Raw genomic sequence first — 21,517 nt, 5'->3', positions numbered from 1 at the left:
ACTGACATTGGATTTGATTGAAATTTTAGTGCAATTGTTATGTGCATGCATACTTATGTAAAGGTGAGTGCTTGTTTTACCCATACACAAGATTAAAGTTAACTACATGTACTTAACTCAGCAGATAGAAGCAGAGCGATGCTCAATTAGCAAAGTGACGAATGAGGTTGATCAGAGCGAATTGATGTTTCATCAGGCGGTTAGGGGTCTCCCAGACGACAAGACAAATTTGCTCCCTAAGTGAAATTGACCTAAGAAAAATGAAGAATTGGAGAAAGAGAAAAAAAAAAAAAAAAAAAAAAAAAAAAAAAGACGCGCAGAAACAGAAGAACTTCAGCGAAGGACTTCCGAGGTTTGGACTAAGCTCTCAAGTGCATGGTAGGGGGATTCGATCGCCATTCAAGTGAAGACATTCACCAGGGCAACTGCTCTCACAGACAGCATTGCATTCGGATGCAGTTGAGAAGGCAGGGAGACAGACGGGTAATCTGAAACAGAGCTTCTACACACACACACACAAACACTTCCACCACACCAACTGCAATACTAAATGTATGACTCAATTAAGGAGTTAAGAAAAAAAAATGGATCGTAGCTTCTGAAGCATTAGTGACTGATGTTACATAATGTTACGTGAAGATTCTACACTCAAGTTTAAAGATTCAGACACCTTGTAACTAGACTCCACAGGACGACATCATGTAACTTTCACCACACAGCTGGCTGATGAAATTTCTGCAGAAAAGAGAAAAGTGCAAAGCCCTCTCCACCCCAAACACATCTTTCCCAGATAGCTTTCGGTTGTACAAACAGTTCCAAATAAAGCTGCACAGTTGCGCAGCTTTTCCCAGCCACTCTTAATTTGGAGTCTGGAGCACATTTGTGCAACAGTGGAACAGACCATTACTATACATTTGTAAAGCAACTTTTTTCTACCCTGCACAGTTGCGCAGAGCAGTGGCTGGGTAATTAATATTTAAAAAGCATAGTACAGTTTAAAGTTTACTGTAGCACAATGAATTGTTCTGCCTGCCGGAGAATTCGGTGGAACTGGGTCATAACTTCAGAGAGGTGGCATTCTTCACGAGGCTTTGTAAGACTCTGCAAGACCAAAAGTGGCAAAGAGACAGACCCCTATGCCCACCCTTACAAAACCCAATATAAATATAATAAATAAAAAAAAAGACAAGATCCAGATAAAAGGGGAGGCTTATAGCCAAAGAGACTACAATTTAATGCATATCTTCAGGTTAAATTTATATTTTGCCTTTCTTCCCTTGACCTGAGCAGTTGTAGGACTGGACTGATCTGCCTCTCCAACTTGAACAGTTGACATCAAGCCCTGGCATCCAAGCTCTACAAAAAGCGCCAAGCTTTACACTCACACCTGAAAAAGCAGAGAAATACCCAAGAAAGCCCCACACATACCCCAAGAAACAAAATGCATACCAAAATTTCAATCACAACAAGCTATGCATTTATTAACTGAAAATGGGAACAATTACAGAATGTACACTTGCATACAAATTACAAAAGCTAATTTGTAATAAGTGCTCAACCACACAGCTTACAATTATAACAGACTATTAATGGAAAAAGGTTAGGAACAAATGGGCTTGCTTAGTGACCTTACGTGACCAAAAGAGGCTGAAGTTGATTGATGTGAAAGCAAATCTTTACATACAATGTTAGGAGGACATCTTCAGTTGAAAGCATTCAGGGACACGGCACACTGAAAATGCAAAGGGGGAGGAAAAGAAAGCCTACACACATCCCCACTCTTTAAAATACAAAAACGTAACCAAACAATAAGCAACTAATACAATTACTGCTTAGACACTTAGCCATCAAGTTGTATCCAAGTACAATACAATGACAGACAAAAGCAAGTGAAGTCATTTACATGAATACCCAATTACTTGCCATTAGAAAACCTAAAAAGCATCTTGGCCTCTATTGAAGAAGCTTTGCTCCTTAAGTGGGGGAGGGGAGCAGATATTGGTTGGACCACCAGCTTTGTTCTTTGAGGGTTTGTTTCAATCTGTAAGAGTAAAAATTAAAGCAATCCCCCCCCAGATCCACAAACCCCATAGCACAATATCAATACACAACCAATATCGATATACCATTCAATTATGAGACAAAAGAATGCCATAATGTGTGTTGCCATAATGTGTGGTGAAGCGTTTGATCCCATGCCGCGTTACCAAAGATGTAAACGCTGGTCTAGCTGCCATGGAAGGCTTGTAACAGGGCCACTCATCCACTGGCAGACACACTGGTGGTTCCTTCCCCCATACAGCGCTATTCAAGCCACTGCCACCCCTTAAATAAAGCCGCTTTCACAAGCTGCAAAGTCTAGGAAAATATTTTAACAACACACAACACCCCCACCACCCCCGATGCCCATGACAATCCCCAACATTCAATACTGGAAAATGTGTTTGCAAGTATATGGTTCACAATTCCAAACACGACTTAAATTCAATGAGGTACCTTCCTAAATCCCATCAAAGTAGAGGCTTTCCTTGTAGCTTTGTAAGAATCGTTACAGAGCAGTCAACAATTTGACTCTAAAAGGGTCCACACAACATCCTGGAATCCCTTTTGGTTCTATCGCCTCTAATGTGACCAGGGCCTGTGGGAAAGAGAACTCGAGAAACGCATTTGCCCCTCCCAAACCCCCAAAACACTGTGCAATAACATAACACTATTCAGAAACTGCATTTGCAAAATCTGTGTTAATACTTTTACAAAAAATATTGCGTTTCTCGCTTTTTTTTTTATAAATAAAAGCAGTTGCTTCAATTTAAAATTTAAATTCATGCATGAACTCGTCAAAATTTTTACCGGCAGGCAATACACAGCTGCCCTGGCATCATATGTCGGACTGACGCAGTGGGGGTGCAGTAGAGGTAGTTGTGTCGTGTAGGGACAGACGCAGAGGAACTTCAACTCCGAAAAACCCTTCGCATGTGGATTGCTTCTCAGGACAGACCTAATGGATTTAAGCGGATATGGGGACGACTTTTCCACGGGCCTAGAACCAAAACGCAGCGGAGGCGTGGTCGATTAAGGACGGTCATCTCCACAGCACACTAACGCCATTCTTGGCCAACAACAGGATAGACGACACATCGGAATTTCAAACATTGTCACTCACCACGCCTGAAAAGGAAAGAACAGAACTTCGCGAGCAAAAGTGTTCTGGAATGCAAACTACTGACATGACTTCAGAATTACACAGGATACCTCTACCCATACAAACCAAATGCCCCCTTCATGACTCTGATATGGTGAAGACCCCTGATACTCTCTGCTCGTGAGCCCTCTTTCTTTCTCTGCAGCTGTTGGGACATTCATCTTTGGCTTGCTCTGATCTAGACCAGCTGAGCTCCCTCTGGTGGCGAAAGTTGTCCTGACGCTACTCTGCCCTGTGGCTCTGGCTCCCCCTCTGGATACTGCTGCTCCTCGCCCTGCTCTGTGCCCTCTGATCCTCCCCTGGTTCCTCTCTGGTCCTGCCTGGCTCGCCATCTGGTCTTGATTCTCCCTGGTCCTGGCCTCTGCTGTAGATCTTTTCTTCCATCCGTTGTCATCTAAGCGCTAGGTCGTTACTGAATAAGATTAACTCAGTCCATTTCAACTTTCCTCCGTACTTCAGTCTTCTGCTGATATTTTTGGATCATGAAAAACAAGCTATGCTCCTATTTCACAGCTGTTGCGCAACATGTGACTCAGTCCATAAAAGCGATCACTTGTGTGGGTTGGTCAAGCACTCAAAAGTGCGTCATCGTAGCTGATTAAAACGCTTCGAGGCTTATAAATAGATGCTCGAAATATTGGTTTTATGGAAGAAAAAAAAAAAAAAATTTCTAAAACAAGTTGACTGCGACTATAATCGTCATCTATATGTTCCCAACTATAAACTCACTTAATGTTCAATTTCTTCCTAATAAAAAGGCAACAAGACGGGCTTCTCCATTTAAAAAAAAAAACAAAAAAAAAAGAAAACACAATTACCGACTAATTTTCGGTTTATCTTGGCGGTAATAACTCGCTTGAGGTTTAAAAATTTCTTCCTAATAAAAGACAACAAAACTGGCTCTCTTTTTTTAAAGGCTTCAAAAAAATAAGTAGAAACTATATATATTTTTTTTAGTTTATCTTCGCGGTAAGCCGTTACGGTTTTCAGACAAAAGGCAAGTCTGTTTGTTTTTAAGAAAATCTTCTGTGACGTCAGTCTAGTCATCATATATCTGCGTGTCGTCGCGACCGCCATTTTGTTAACGTTGCTAACGCTGAGAATGAGAAAGCAAATTTTGAAGAAAAACGAGTTTTTTTAAGTCAAGTCCCTTCCTAAACCTCGTTGATAGAGGAATATACTTAAAACTAGCTTAATAAAATAAGATAACATGGTCATAGCAGCGCTTTGCTTTAGCCAGCTAGTAAAACATTAACGTTAGCTAACTTGGTAAAATAAGCGATAACGTTCAGTTAGATACTCCGTTTCATAAATTGCTTATTTCATAGTTTGTCTTTTCTATTAGAAACAGCCTAACGTTAAAGTCAATTGTTTCTTCAAAAAAAAAGCACTTATCAAATCTTCTTCACGCCAAACGTTATTACTAGAAAGCCTCAATGTAGTCAACTGCAACAAGGTATAAGCATAAAGGCGAAAAAAGTTGACAAAGGACAGTGCCTCTAACTTATCGTCAAAAAGTAAAATAAGATAATACGAAATGACATCACCAGCTCCACGAAACCTCCCTGCCTTTCTCAGCGCCTCAGCCCGTCGTGACGCGTTTCGCTGTGGCCTCGGGTTTTATAGACCGCTGTGAGGCGGTCGGTTTCAGTTCCTTCCGCCGTGTGATGAAAAATAGTTCCTCTCAAAAGAGTTTTTTTTAATGTTTCAGAGTCATACAGACCAGACAATATATGTTGCTATGAACATTCATGAATATTGTTATAGGTGAAAATGTGTAATCCAAAACAAAATATCATGGTTTCATTATAGATTGTGTATTAAAACGTTGTGTAAACACCTCATGTAAGACAGAAAGTCGAACTAGAAAGCAAAAGTTCACCAAATTCTAAAGCACGAAATATTGGAAATTTTCTAAAAGGAATTCCCCCACAGTACACGCTTTCCATTTCTATAAGATTAAGGCCACAGCTGCCCAGAAACTCAGGGTAATTCAACACAAACCAACTTTTCAAACAACAACAGTTACGTCAGAAGCGCAGTGCGGAGGAATACAACATGAGTGACACAAGCCCTCTTTCAATCCGGCTCAAACCGGTTTTAGTGCACGGATCTTCTTTTCTTTTTACTGCAGTGCCCCAATGCGCATGCGTATAACATTCTTGGGCTTAAAAAGATGATCAACTATTTGCTAGAATGTTCTAGTTTAATCCAGATGGAAAGTTATGCGAAAATATTCAAGCTTTTTTTTGGAGGTCAAGACATACATTATACTTCAGAAGGTTTAATAAACGACCCATCATAATAAATCAAGAGATTCTGACCAATGTTTTTGTTTGGATCTAGTCATGTATTTAGGCTGTGTGTCTAAAAGTGTGCCGTAACGTTATTTTTTACTCACTTGTAAACCGCTTCCGATAAAAATGAATAAAGACACATTTAAACTGAATTCAGACAGTGTAATCGTGTCTGTATCACACTGAAAGAGGGTGCGGGGCAAACGAGGGCTCGAACACGTCTCTGGTGTTTGTGTGAGGACAGGGTGAAGGGAAGGGGGATGGGCAACACAAACACACTTAAAAAACACGAAATACCAGTAGATTGCCTGTTTATGTCTTAACATTCGTCATGGGCCAGTAGAAACCTGTTTAGTGACGAATGCTTTCAGTGCTCATTTGGTAAACAATTAATCTGTTACACGGTTTTATATTACTGCGCTAAATGAACAATCATTTTGGGATTAAGTTTTAGTGATCATCAAAGTTAAGAGACATTATTTAATCTCCCAAATTGATGTAGATGATACAACTTGTTTTTCATTCTTAAAGACGAATGCAATGCATTGATTTATTATTCTTGGCAGCTGTCGTCATTTGTGCGTCACTTTCGCAGATTCGTCATCATCATACAGTAACTCTCCGACCCACTGCTAATATATCATGGTCTCGTTTTATTGTACTTCATCTTGCCATTTTGCGTCACAACACGATGTGTTATTTATTTATTTAAAATAAAATAAAGCTCTTAATGTGACGAATGTGGAAACGTGTGGAAAGACCTGCATATTTTGGGACTGGGTTTTAATTTTAAAGTTGCCACTAGATGGCATCAGTCACACATTAATCACATAACATTCTTAAAGTAAAGTCCATTTGCCCATGAATAGCCTAAATCCTATCAGTCCTCAGTGGTGGGGAGTAACTAGTTACATATAACTAAATTACGTAATTTAATTACAAAATAAATGTAATTGTAATCAGTTACAGTTATTTAGAAAACCTGTGTAGACCTAATTACATAACAGTTACTTATGAAAATGTTAACAATTACAAATCTGATTTTTTTTCACAGTAACCCAGATTGAATTGACTTCTTTCATAAATTGCATTGACTGCTCTAATATATGAGACACCAATGTTTCAGGACTTTAGGAAACATGCTTACTTGATAACAGTTTTATTTTCTATTTTGGTTTATGTGTATGTATTACTAAAGATGAACTGTTTTTAAGGCATTGTTAAAGGCCAGTGTTTCCAGTCATAACTATGCAAATATTTGATTTCAAAAACAGTAGGCTACCATATCTACTAAACTATTTCTTGTTAAGGTTTTAAATTTGTATTTAAGCTCAGAATGATCTCAGAGTAAATAGAGGGCCTGATTTGGTAGCTGTGCTTTAAAATTAAATTATTATAATCTTAATTCCAGCGATGAAGGATTTTGAAAGTCTGACAGTAATCAGTGTTGATCAGTACACACTAAGGTTAACGCTGTCTGGTTTACATGTTTGAAAATGATTAACAGTTGAATAAATTTTAAATTTAGAAAAGTAATGTAAAAGTAATCAAATGTAATCAGTTACATTACTTTAATAAAGTAACTGAAATAGTTACACTACTTATTACATTTTAAACAGTTTATCTTGCAATCTGTAACCTATTACTATACATTTCCAAAGTAACCTTCCCAACTGAATGAAAACCAAGCTAGTGAAATAATATATTAGTCTTAATTTTTTATTTAGTCTTTATTTATCAGATTCCATGTGTTTTGAACATGAGCATGAGAAATGGAAGTTGACTGATGCATATAGGCCTAATGTTTTATGGGTAGTTGGTGCATGTGCTGGAGGTTTTTAATGTTTTATCACCTTTTCGATGATGATTGGATTTCTGAAGTCATAAAAAGAATGCACAATAATAAAGTTTTTAACAAAATGTCCATGCCAATTACACTTAGGCATTATAAAGCAAAATATATTGTTTGTAAATAGGTGATAGTATGTGACAAGAATGCCATATGAAAAGAAACAATTTATATGCTTTCGAATATTAATGTCTTCCAATAAATCCATTGTGATATAACTGAGTAGACTTGTGAATTTCATTCACACCATTTTTTGTATGTAACCCAGATACCATATAATGCAATGTCCTTTCACCGAAGCCAATCAATTGTGTTCCAGCTGTGTTCTCCCCATGAGGGTGTGTTTACACTGACTTCAGCGTGGAGTCATTACATCAGAATCAGATGGATATTGGGTGACAGAAAGCCCTGGCAGCATTAAACTTGTTTTACTCCTGTTGCTCTAGCCTGGTGGAGAAACATCTGCTAGTGAAAGGATGCACTTTTGAATATTTATCTTTAGAAGATCATTCATTCTTCAGATTCCTGGAACTTTAACAACAAATTTTAAACAGACCCCAAAACGCTGCAAGGATCACATGCCCAAATCAGAGCTGAACAAATCATTTTCAGGAATTACAAGGGAGGCATCAACACAGCTAAATACTGATAGTGTAGCAACTATAAGAGATGGAAAGATACTCCACACCTGTGTGTGGCTCCTCAGAGGATGAGGTGAAAATTTACCAACATTACCATCCCATACCTCAACAGCATCCTCACAACCATCATTACAACCACTATCACCACCGTGGCTCACACAGGTATGTGCTTAAACTTTCTCTAAGATCTATCTATAGTGCATTTGTTTAATTACAAAAAGATAACAATCTTCATTATTCTTTCCTCCTTATTTCTACTTTCTGCAATTATGATTAATTGAAACTATATGTACTACATTAGTATAGTGGGAAAATTGTCAATTGTGGCCTCTAACAGAAAAAAAAACTCAGTATGTATAGAAATATGCATAATATGTACATTCCCACCCAATTTATGGCTTTTTGTTTTGCATATTGCATGTTTTTCTGAGATAATTACTGAGAATTGTTATTCAACACACTGTGAATCTCCCTACTGCTATTGTGTAAATAAGTCAATATATAACCAGAACAGATCACATATTGACATTATTTTCATTATTATTCATTTCAATTCTTTATGTAACCCCCTTTTAAATCTGCTCTTCAAGCAGTCATGGAAAACACACTGAAAAACATACTCACCAGCACCACAACAACCAGCTTCACTTTTATCATTCTGCAAACCCTAAAATGTCTGGAGACCATCACAGAGTCTCTAAAAGGTCTTCCTCCAGCCTGTCCTCCTCCTCTTCCACTTCTTCATCTGGATCTTGGACCTCTGAGCCCAGCCTGGATGATGAGACGTATCTCATGCACAAACCCCAGCATTCCCTGTCCTGCTCCAACATCCCTGAGGTCCGAAGGAAAAGCCATGACAGAGAATCTGAGGACTTTGATTTTGATCTGAGTGATCAGGGGCACCGCCACAGTCTAGAAAACGCAGTCGAACTGCTGCCTGGTTCTCAGCATGGACATCAGATGCCAAAACTCTCCCGGGACCATAGCAAAAGCGAGGAGGGCCTTCAACAAAACAAGCATAAAGATGGTTGCTCAGCAGGATCTCACTCCATAGATCATGGGCCTCTTTACAAGACAGCAAGCCTGGGACAAAGCCTTGCCTTTGGTGGCAATAATGATAACACTCTAGGTGGCAGAGTGGTTCCCAAGAAGGCTGTTTCATCTATTCAGTTGCCCAGCAAAGGTATTCTGAAAAACAAAGATGAGGGACAGAAAGATGGAAACTTCAGGAAAGCGAAGTCTATGGAGGTGCTCTCCACCAGGGTGCACGTCACAGGAACATCCGAGCAGATCTCTATGGAAGCTGCAAGTGATAACTTTGTGAAAGGGAAGCTACAGTTCTCTGCATTTCTGGACGAGATCACCAGGCAGGTTATCAGTCCCTGTGCTCTTAGCTCTTTTGGCGTAAATACACCAACGCCACCAAAATCTCCCAATGAAGAGCGCAAGAACCGTGGCAGCAAGCGGGAGAGCTTTGTGCCGCCACCAAAACAGCAGCCCATCAGAGCTGAGAGACCAGATTCAGGAAAAACAGATTCAAGCTCACTCTCTCGATCCCATAAGAGCAAAAACCACAACCGAAACCTGACCAGCCCTCCATCGCTGCCCTGCCGCCCTTCAAAAGCTGAAAGACAAGGGGCTGCTTCAAGAAAACAGCACCACAGGCAAACTTCCCAGATGTTCACTGATGGTACCAGCACCAGCCCAGAAACTATCCACACCAACCTCTCGAAACACAAAGGGCGACATCAAAGTAGTCATGGCCCATCCAGGAACTTCCATACTAAGCAGGCAAAGGGATCACCGCCGCCTCGGCGAGCGGCAGGGCTGGAGTTAGAGTCCCAGTCAAGTAAATCATCCACCAGTGCTAGTTCAGAGAAAAGTGACAGACCCAAACACATGGGACACAGGAGGCAGTCCAAACCACACAGGGTGAGTTCATCTAAAGACCAAAAAAGCCATTTTTTTATGTTTAATGCAATGTTTGGAGCAAAATATGGCCAGAAACTCTTTAAAATGTTTCTAGAAAACATTAAAATAAATAAATACATAAAATATGAAATGTACTGTTTTGTATTCCAATCATTTTATATGAGGTTTGGAATTAGGCCTACTGCAAACCTGTTGAGATGTGCGATGGATTTGTATATAAATAGAAATATATAAATTATAAATAAAAATAAAAAAAAAATAAAATTAAAAATAAAAAATCAAAATGAATAATATAAAAAAAAAAAAAAAAAAAAAACAATTCAAACAATTAAAAAAATATTAAAATATTATAAAAAAATCTATATAAAAATATATATAAAGCTAATCAGCATGAGCAAATGTTGTTTTGTAATTATTGATACATTTAAACAACCATTAAAAATTTTGCAGTCAGTAAGATTTTTTACAAAGAAATGAATGCTTTTATTCACCAAAAAAAATTAAAAGTGATGGTTAAGGAGTTTTTACTGTATATTCTACTTCAAATAAATGCTGTTCTTTTGAACATTTTCTTCATCAAAGAATTTTGAGAAAGAAAAAAATGTATTACGGTTTCCACAAAAATATTAAGCAATACAATTTTTAGCTGTCATAATAATAACAAAGGTTTTTTGAGCACCAAATCAGCATATTAGAATAATTTCCAAATAACATTTGAACAATAGTGTATATATTCCATAAATTAAACAAACATATTTATTTGAGCATTTTTTCCCCTTCACAAAGACTTGGGTAACAGAAGCGAATGGTTGACAATCGAAGAGTGCAGTCAGCATCTGGTCCTATTCTATAGCAAACACAGACCAGAAAGATCAAAATGAAGGGATAATTAAAATAAAGATCGAATTATTGATAGCCTTGGATTAACCTCTATATCCTGGAAGCATGAGCGATACCCTTCACTGTGTCCATATCCGTTGATTAACACAATTGAACCAGATAAGTCATCAATCAATGGTCTTCTCTGGAACATATCACTTCAAAAATCAATTTTCTATTTTCTGTCCTGTTTTGTCCTCTATTCAATGTTTCACCCCCTCTCTCTTCTCTCATGCCCCTAGGATTCATCTGGTTCCGTGGACAGAGTTCAGTAAGTGGTTTCCCCCCCTTTTCAGATTGGTTAGTTCAGACTATTGATTTTGCTCTTATTCCAGAGCTTTCCCCTATTTTACTCTGCTCCGTGTCCTAAACTCTGCCATCCAACCTGAGCCATATTGATTGCTTCTATTGTCATCTGTCTCTGTTCATCTGTCCAGTACACAGTTAGAGCAGAGTCATAGTATTTTCCTTTATGGATGATTTATGACATTGAGCTTCTGCAGAAACACAGCAGTTTATCTCCTGACAAAGACAGATTAACACACTGATCTGTAATATATTGCAGGATGCTGGAGGAGCACAACAAAGAGCTACATGAGACCCTGTTGCAGACTGTGGCATGCATTGAGAACATGGAGGCAGAATTGCAAAGTACCAAGACAGAGTTAGTCAGCTTCAAAGAGAAATACAGAAGGTCAGCATCTAAAATCCATATGTAATACTGTGAATAAAAAATGTTTTAGTTCATAAAATGATAGCACTCATCTTTTATTCTGTTATGTATCATTTGCAGGCTACAGGAAAGCTATTCTGTTTCTCAGCAGGCAAGCAGTATCTTGGAGCAGAAACTCAAAACTGCAGTAGGTTTAACACAAGTTGTAGAAGGCATTTTTTCACAAAATGACTACAAAATAAACGGTATATATATATATATATAAATATATATATAAAAATATATATATATATATATATATATATTTACAGTTTTAAATAGGTTAAAATTTAACCCAAATTGTTACAATTAGCTAACTAAACATTGTTTATTATTACACTGAAATGTAAATCAGTTTAATAGAACTATTATGATTTTTTAAAAGGTCAAGACTTCTGAGGTGGGACCAAATCATCATTTTGGGGGATAGATGTGAGATTTGTGCCTGACATAAAAGTTTATATTAAATATAAAAACAAAGAATATGAACAACAAGAAAACAGGGGTTGTTACAAAAGATACACATACAGTACAGTGCAATTAAAGTTGTTTTTTTCTAATACGTAAAGTGCACATCTGTAAAATATGATGGTACTCTTTTCAGGTCTTATGGCTACTTATTAAAGCACTGCTTTCCCGTGCGCTGGGCTCTATAAAAATTCACATCTGCTGAAATTTCAGTAGTGCTATACCAACACCTGTGTTATATTTAAACAGTATTTTTTTAACCTTATTCTGAAAGGTAGACAGCTTGGACTCAGAGAGGAAGTTCCTCATGCAGAGAATTGCAGATCTGACTAAACAGCTGGATACTGCTCAGAAGACCATCAGCTCTCTGGAAAACATTAATGTTAGTGCAACCCACAGACAGATACTGCAAATAGATGTCTTCTGTTTTTTGCACAAACTAGTCAATTCCCCAAAAAACTGCTTATATAGTACGCCTATGATATTATACATATTATTAACCTATGATATTTTATTGTAGTGTAGTAGATGTTTTACCAATGAGGCTTGATTTTACACTATAATCATTTTACACTATTTTACACTAGATCTTGCTTACATTATAGCCAACAGGTTTATTTATAGTTGTGTCTGCACAATCAAGTATTTCAACATAAAAAAATACAAATCACCTTATGAAAAAACCAAAAGGTTAAAGGTTAACATTCTTCTTTCTTTAGGTTCCCTCACTGATTAGAGAGTTGTTGAAAAATCACTTAGACTCTCATGAAGCACTGGAGCACTTGTTATGTCCTCAAACATATCCACGCCAAACTGATGGATACCAATCAGAGAGGGTGAAGGAGCTCAGAAACAACCAACCGTTTGATGGAAAAAGGGATGTTTTTGAATGGCCACAGACTGGACACACATGCTCAGGTGCCAGACAACAGCCTGCCACAACCTTTCTGCCATGGAAACATGATCACGATCCATGGGCAGGGCCAGGGCAACTTGTGACTGAAGGAAGTGACTCACAACTTCCTTTTTCTTTTAGTAATGATATGCCAATCCAGAACACGATGGCATACAAAGGCACCAAATCATCAAGTGCACCAATTAGCCATGAACACAGAGATCCACTTAATTCCCCCAAACCCATATAATCCAGTTGAGATGAGGCTCAGCAGACAGACCGGTGGAGAGGGAACTGTCACTGTGGGGAAAGAGCCCACTGATGTCAGCTATCTTACAGCTCAAAGGATGCTGAATGAGTTTTTGAACCAGATTCCTCCTCCAGCGCATGATGGTGAAGGAAAAGATACAGCAGAGCTAACAGAAGAGAAGCAGTAGCATTTCATTTGACGTCTTTTGGTAAACTGTATAGGAAATTAAAAATCTCTAACACCTCCCGTTACCAATATTGCAGCAAGGATGCAAATAACTGTGGCTCTGATATTTGTGAAATAAACTTAATTTCTAGCTTTACAAGTGTACAATTGCTCAAAAGTTATCCTCAATATTAGTGTTTTTATACCTGTTTGCACTTTTTGCCCTGGATATTGTGAAATATTTAAAGATTGATTAGAAATAAAATAATATAGCTAGATATTCATATTATTTTATAACTAATGAAATTTACTGTCAATGAGCTGTTCGGGAAAGTATAGCACTCTCAGTCTTTTATCTTTGAGTGCTTAATGTTTGCCTTTATAAAATTAAAATTAAACTGGAGAGTATATTTTATAGAGTGTATTTATTGTATACTGTGACATTTAGGATAGTTTGAATTGTTGTTTTTGTGAAATCTGATAGAATATTAATTATAGTTTCTGCTAGAAAAAAATAAGCCACATAACTATGTACATTTATTATAGAATATCCGTGTATTTTTTATTTTAAATGTATTAATAAAGTCTTGTGTGCTAATTTGCTCTAAATTTGGGAGTGATTTATATCTGTCTTAGTCACTTTAAGGCTGTCTTTATATCCATATAAAACAAAGTGTGACATCCAATTGTCAATCAATTACTTCAACTGATTTCAAATTAAAATTAAACCAGCATCACATGCTCATCATAACACAATTATTATGGTTTTGGTATATTTCACATGACCCGTTCCTGATTATATAATATACAGCATTTATATTCTGCATAGTCAACATTAAAAAAGCACACACACTTCCTATTAGACACACATTAACACTTACATTTGAACTAGTAAACATAGACATCTTGGCAGTGACACAACACTGTGATGTCTGCAAAGGCTCTTACCCATCCCAGATTGGCTTGCAATGGAATATGAATTATATATTTTATATCATATCATATCATATCCTAAAATGTTGAAATAAAATGTTAGAATTCGGCAAATTTGCTACTACATTTTTAATATCTGGGGCTTTTTTATCTCTCTCTAAACTGTGTCCTCATTTATGAGTCTTCATTTATTTCTGACCCTGCTGTATACACTGAGGCTCACAGGAATGCATCACATTCTGTCATGCCTGTTTTCTTCTCCATTATTTTCAGTTTCACGGTTTCTCAGTCCATTAAATGGCACACTTTGCGTCAGACCCCTCCCTCTGGCACTCTTCTGGACTTGTTGACCAAGGGCAGGTTTGCTTAGAGGACACTGGCCTGGATTCTCATTGGTGGAATTGGTCTAATAGGATCAGACATGACAGGAGATTATGACACTCAAGATATAATACCCTATTTCATATTTTTAAGACCTAATCAAAATGGCTGCCAAACTGTAGGAGGCATATTGAAGGCTCAGGGTCTGAAAGAAAGGACACTCAAACATTCTTGAAGGTAAAGAATTATTTTTTCTTCTGCTAAAATCCGATGATCTTGGGGACAACTTAAAATGTAATTTTAATTCAACATCAAAACATTTTTTTTTGTCCCACGTCCATGTATCCATTTTTGAAAGTATTATGGAGATAATTTCAAAGTGATTATTATAAGAAGTAACAGAACCTGATGGGAATTTATCTGAGAATGACTGTTTTTATTTTGCCGTGCTGGATACTGATGATGCATGACTTCTATTAAATTCCTCTTCTGCTATCTAAACTTCTCTCTCTCCTCTATCCTATACTTCTTCCTATGCAGCATGGTGTTGTTAAAAATAAAGTTCCCCTTCCAAAAGAGGGTGCGTCTGGCCCAGGGTCTATGGCTGCTTTCATGGGTGGCCATGTTCTCTGGAGCCATCACCTTTGCTATGGGAGTCTTCCTCAAAACTGAGCTACATCGCAGATCAGAGGTAATCAAACTTTTCTTATTTAAAAAACAGTAATAGAACCTGAAATTGAAGAATGTGATGTACAAATGCATCCTTTGATACATGCTTGTTAGCTAAAAACAAAAATGGAAACAATATGAATTGCAGTGCACAGTGTGTTTGCTATTATAGTCCATTAGGATCTATAAAGTGTGTGAGAGGATAATCAGCAAAGCACTGCAAATAATAGTGGGGCAGTTGTGGCCTAATGGATAAAGAGTCGGACTTGTAACCCGAAGGTAGTTGGTTTGAGTCTCAGGTGCGTCAGGGATTGTAGGTGGGGGAAGTGAATAACCAGCGCTCTTTCCATCTTCAATACCACAACTGAGGTGAGACCCTTGAGCAAGGCACCAAAGTCCCAAGTGCTCCCTAGGTGCCGCAGCATTGGGTTTACTGCTGTGTGTGTGCACTTGAATGGGTTGAATGCAGAGCATCATTTCTGAGTACGGAACACCATACTTGGCCACACTCACTAACTTATCATATTTACTTAATGGTTTGCATATATTATTTATTTGACACAATGAATAAATTACTATTATATTTACAATACTACAACAATTACTCCTTTCATTTACCCTTTATACTGTCAACACCAGTGTAACAGGCCTAAGCTTTGTCTTGTTGAGAGGAATAATCTCACATAATCTGAGGATTGACACTCAGATAATGTCTTGTAGTGTGCACCAATACCTGAGCCTGTATCTATAATAAAGTAAATAAACCTCACAATGAAACCTGATAATGAGTGAAAAGAGCATTCTGGAAAGAAATTAAGGATTAAAAAAAGAAAAAAAAAATCACACAATGCTTCTGTTAAACAGGTGTAGGATAATTACAAGATATACAGTATGTAACATAACATTAGATAACCTAAATCTTTTGATGATGTCTGTAGGTTATATGCAGATGTAGGAAGAATTGAAGTTGCTTAATGGTTTCCTGTAGCAGTTTAACAAGAACTGTTAAAATGTAAATATGTACCATTAATGCAATGTAAGTGGCTTTGGATAAAAGTATTGTCAGATGCATTAATGAAATTTAAATAGTAGGTGAACCCTTTTTCTTATACTGATTAATTTACAAATTCAAGTTTTCAGTTGAAGCGTCAGCCTTTAGTAAAGAAAGTAAACATGGGTCTGGGCCTGATTAAATGTCAGCACATAATAGCAAAAAAAAAAAAAAAAAAAAAGGAGAAATAACAAATATTCAACCCTTCTCACTCTAAAAAGGTGATGCACAGTATGGACATCCACATTGTGCCAAATCTGCTGATGGCAGTGGGGTTAGCGTCAGTGGGCATCAACATCTGTGCTGGTAAAGTCTGCCAGGACTCACTGGACCCCTCGCGTTTCCCACGCTGGAAGACGTTTCTTCCTCCGTTCTTCTGCTTCTCTGTCTTCATCACCTCCCTGCTGCTGGTGGCTATGATTCTGAGCTTCGCCCTGCAGCCCAGCCTGGAGGAGTCTCTGAAGATCGGGCTGAAGAACGGCATACGCTTCTACAAGGTTGGTGAGAGAAAGACAAAAAGAATAAAGTGGGGTCTAAAAGTTATTTAACAGCAATCAGGTGTCATTTGATATGATTTAGTAATTTAGGCAAACCCACAAAAAAAAAAAAAACATAAAAAAAAAAAATAACAAAAAACATATATGTATGTGTGTGTGTGTGTGTGTGTGTGTTTTATTTGTGTGTGTGTGTGTGTGTGTGTGTGTGTGTGTGTGTGTGTGTGTGTGTGTGTTATTTACACAGTGCTCTCTGGTCTTATATAATATCTTGTTTTGGTGCATAAATCTTTTTAATTACTTCAAAAAATGTAGCTGTGATTTATATTTTAAATTCAGAAATTTCTTGTTTGTAATTTTATTTTACACATGGAGGACAGATTTTAAACAGGAAATTTTCTCAAGTTTCCTTGTGGAAATCACAACTGATGTTTTGAAATACTATTGGTAGACTTATATACTTATGCTAGATATTTAAGTGTTAGATATTTATTTATTTGAATACATTTGGAATTTCAGACTACTTTAGATATTTATTGAAATAAATTAAATAAATCTAGCATTGCAGAGTCCAATAGATATTTATTGAAATGAATGAATGAATTAATCTGGCATTTCAGAGGCCTTTTGCATACTAGACAATACTTAATTCAAATAAATATTTTCAAAGGCAGGACAACATAATGTACTAAAGTCTAAAATCCAAAGAATAGAAAGAATGATTTGGTACTGAACTGAATTGCAGGGTTTCAAGTCATACATATTTCTCTAAATGAACTTTAAAGTAATTATCTGATGTCCCATATCTCTACAGGATACAGACACACCAGGCCGTTGTTTCCAGAAGGAGACTATTGATCGTTTACAGATTGAGTTCCAGTGCTGTGGTAATACTAACTACAGGGACTGGTTTGAGGTGCAGTGGATCAGCAACCGCTACCTGGACTTCACATCCAAAGAAGTGAAAGAGTGAGTCCAAAAATCATAGATAAACTCATGCTCCTGCACTCTCTCCTGAATGTGAAGGGTGAAGGGTGAATCAGAGGTATCATTAGTTAGGCAATACCCTGCAAAACATCTCAAAATGCTTTTTTTTAGCTTCTAAGGTGAATCATAATTTAGCACGTTATGTTCCAAAACAGGATTTCATCACCTAATGAACCTGACGCATTGATCAGAAAGTCAATAAAGAGAGCTGCAGAATCAATAGTGTAACAAAACTGTCTATTCCATTTTGCTGACAGTCGTGTGAGGAGGAGTAACGTAGATGGCCGATATCTGTTGGATGGGGTCCCATTCAGCTGCTGTAACCCTGCCTCCCCCCGGCCCTGTATCCAGTACAGTCTCCTGGACAACTCTGCCCATTACAACTACGAGTACCAGAGTGAAGAGCTGAACCTGTACAACCGAGGTTGCCGCCAGGCCCTTGTCAACTACTACATGGGTTTAATGAACACCATCGGCCCTTGCGTATTATTTGATTTCCTTCTCCAGGTATGAGCTGATTCATGGCTTGAATGAGTAGTAATTACAGGCCACTGACCCTCATAGTCCAAAGAGAAAAAAATAATTTGCTTTTCCGAGTCATGGCTTCTCTCAGGAACTCCTATGGGCATTTATAATTGAAGTTTGTGATTTATGAGTAAAATAAGATTTGCATTAGGCTTTTGTGTTTTGTTCCTCAACATAAATTATTCATGTGACTTCTGAACACCCTAATTAAATATAAATTTCTAGGAAGATGCTATATAAGGACTCCAGTTGTTGTCAGCAAAACACTACCATTCAAAAGTTTGGGGTCAGTAAGAGTTTTCTTTCTAATGAATAGTTTTATTCAGCATGCATTGAATTAATCAAAAAATGACATTTATAACTTTACAAAAGATTTATATTTTTTAAAAAAAAATGCTGTTTGTTTGAATTTTCTATTCATCAAACAATCCTGAAAAAAAAGTATCACGTTCCCACAAAAATATTAAGCAGCACAACTACTTTCAACATTGACAATAATAAGATATTGTTTATTGAAAACCAAATCAGCAATATTAGAATGATTTGATAATTTGACACTAAAGACTGGAGCAATGACAGCTTTTCCATCATAGGAATACATTACATTTTAAAGTATATTAAAATAGAAAATATGTGTTTTAAATTGTAATTTAATTTGTAAATTGTAATAAAATTTTACAATATTTCTGTTTTTACTGTATGTTCTATATTTCTGTACTTTTATTGATCAAATAAATGCATCCTTAAGCATAAAAGACATTTAAAAAAATCTTACTGACCCCAAACTTTGAATGGTAGTTCTGAAGAAATACAACAACTTAAAAATCAATTTTGTAATTTATGTTGAATCATGCTAACTACAGAACTTAATTTACTCATGGCAAATTAACCTACAAACTGATGTCAGAGGATCATTATGAATGTTTTGTGAGGACTCCCCCAAATAACCACATGATTTTAAGCGTTAACCTTGAATAACACATTGTATAATCTAATGCGCTCAACCCATCGAACTGTTCACACACTCATCACTGAATATCGACATGTTTCCGGAACGGCTGGCAGTATGGTTTTGAACTCAAATGTGTCAATATTCATTATTTAAGGATTAAAATAGCTTTAACCCAAAACCACATAACGCTCTCAGCTTTTATAACAGTCACAGCTTTGTAACACTAACTGCATGATTAGTTGCTTCTCATACACTAATCCAATAGACAGCAAACCAACGTCTGCCATGAGAACCAGGAAAAGTAGGTTTGCTTTGCGATCTACAAAGTGTGATATTTAACATGGCATACTATCAGTTGTTACTTCATAAATTCAAGTGTAGTTTGTTGTTGTTCGGGCCCCATAAATTATAATACAGGGGAACAAAAATGTTTTTTGAAGGAGGAAACTAAATACTGTTAAAAAAGAAAATGAAACCCAAAAATGAAAATGTGGTTACCATTTACGTCATTATAAACCTCTATGGCTTTCTTTCTTCTGTGGAACAAATAAAAAAAAATTCCGATGTTGTTTTGGACTCCAGTGTTCTTCAGTGACAATGAGGGTGTATAAATGACAGAATTTTCATTTTGGCCTGAACCATTACTTTAGGAAGACTCTTTAAGAAGAGCTACCTGAAGAAAATGTCTTAAAGGAGCTTGAACTCTGACCTTTATATCTCTTCTGCCTTCAGATGACCATTCTGGTGAGTCTGCGCTATCTGCAGACTGCAATGGAGGGTGTGATTGGACAGGAGAATGTGGAGATCGAGACAGAGGGATACATCCTGGAGAAGGGAGTGAAGGAGACATTGCTGGAAACAAAAGAAAAGATGAAGAAGATCCTCCAGTTTGCTCAGGTGGGCGACGCATCCGCTGTGACCCCGGACACACAGCCAGATGCAGAAAAGCCAGCCACAGCCTAAAAGAACAAGTGTGATTGTTTATAATGAATGTTAATGTGCACATGAGTGCTAACTGCCCTTGAATATCATCATCCAAAGGGATTACATAATCATAATTGCAATGTAACATTGTTTCTTCATTATATTGTTAAATGAGGTTAAAAAATTGAGGTAAAAACCAGTAACCTCTCAAAACACTGGAAACTGTTAATGCAAAACCTGACACCAAAATACCCCTTTGACAATTATATATAAAGTGAAGATGTATAAAGAAGAGTTAAAGCAGAAATTCCAAGGAAATGAAGGCAATGAAATAGTACATGTGGTCTGTAGATGTTTTGCTGCTTCATGCGTTGCTTAAATAGACTAAAATAAAGAGGTGAAATTGCAAAAGATGCATGCGAAAAATAAAGATTTGAGTTTTTAACTGATCTATGAAGTCATGTGGTCATTGTGAACATTCATCAAATGCTTATTTTTGTTTTTTACTTGTGTGTTGAAATGTGTTTTTCATGTGGACACTTCTTACCTCACATTAGCCTGATCTTAACTTCCCTTGTTAAATGGTGTAGTGTTAAATCTATTTCCTCTTCTTGCCTATGCAGTGAGAGAAGGACAAAGTGAGAGTAAGAGAGAAATGAATAGGATTATGCTGACTGAATGCGGCAGGCCATATTGTTGGGTGTCCTGTTCTGACACCTGAAATCTCTTTATCCCTTTGATGATGGTTAAGACAATGACTGCTGCCAAAGCACTCCCACACAAAACATAAGGCCAACACAAGAAATACAACTGTGTCATGCCTCTAGTTATTTATTAAAAGCAGTAAGTTATGCACTAGTGATCATAATTTCAACTTGTTTCAATAGATTGGTCAATATTTACACACACACACACACACACACACACACACACACACACACACACACACACACACACACACACACAGTCGGGTCAGCTATCAGCTATCCTTGTAGGGACTTTCCATAGGCATAATGGTTTTTACACTGTACAAACCGTATTTTCAATCGCCCAACCACACACCTAAACCTAACCCTTACACGAAACGTTGTGCATTTTTACTTTCTCAAAAAAAAAAGTATTCTGTATTCTGTTTGATTTATAAGATTTAATACCCATGGGGACCTCAATTTAGGTCCCCACCATCTGTGACACAAGTCTGTGTGAATTCAGGTTTAAGTCCCCACTAGGATATATAAACCTGTACACACACACACACACGCACGCACGCACGCACACACACACGCACGCACACACACACACACACACACACACACACACACACACACACACACACACACATACAGGCTACACAAATAGACCTATATTATA

At 37.2% G+C, this 21,517-nt stretch overlaps 2 protein-coding genes across 4 annotated transcripts; both read left to right on the top strand.

Annotated features, from left to right (window-relative positions):
- The first annotated feature begins 7,647 nt into the window (after positions 1-7,647).
- LOC122139669 lies at positions 7,648-13,888 on the top strand. 3 transcript variants are annotated; one of them, XM_042738775.1, is made up of 7 exons: positions 7,649-8,151; positions 8,580-9,921; positions 11,043-11,071; positions 11,366-11,494; positions 11,594-11,660; positions 12,255-12,362; positions 12,700-13,888. In XM_042738775.1, the coding sequence occupies exons 1-7, from the start codon at positions 8,018-8,020 to the stop codon at positions 13,123-13,125; spliced, it is 2,235 nt and encodes a 744-aa protein (XP_042594709.1). In that variant the 5' UTR covers positions 7,649-8,017; the 3' UTR covers positions 13,126-13,888. The 3 variants fall into 3 exon arrangements, with proteins under 3 accessions (XP_042594711.1, XP_042594709.1, XP_042594710.1); XM_042738776.1 differs by having other exon boundaries at positions 7,651-8,151; positions 8,583-9,921; XM_042738777.1 differs by lacking the exon at positions 12,255-12,362 and having other exon boundaries at positions 7,648-8,151.
- Positions 13,889-14,703: 815 nt separating this feature from the next.
- LOC109059861 (RDS/peripherin-like protein xRDS35) lies at positions 14,704-20,595 on the top strand. The gene is made up of 6 exons (XM_042738781.1): positions 14,704-14,781; positions 15,085-15,235; positions 16,486-16,761; positions 17,573-17,727; positions 18,003-18,252; positions 19,955-20,595. The coding sequence occupies exons 2-6, from the start codon at positions 15,086-15,088 to the stop codon at positions 20,183-20,185; spliced, it is 1,062 nt and encodes a 353-aa protein (XP_042594715.1). The 5' UTR covers positions 14,704-14,781; position 15,085; the 3' UTR covers positions 20,186-20,595.
- The last annotated feature ends 922 nt before the right edge of the window (positions 20,596-21,517 follow it).

This window comes from Cyprinus carpio, chromosome B14 (genome assembly GCF_018340385.1).
Source record: "Cyprinus carpio isolate SPL01 chromosome B14, ASM1834038v1, whole genome shotgun sequence".
NCBI classification, from domain to species: domain Eukaryota; kingdom Metazoa; phylum Chordata; class Actinopteri; order Cypriniformes; family Cyprinidae; genus Cyprinus; species Cyprinus carpio.
Note: the sequence above shows the minus strand (reverse complement) of the source record. Positions and strands in the feature narration are given on the sequence as shown.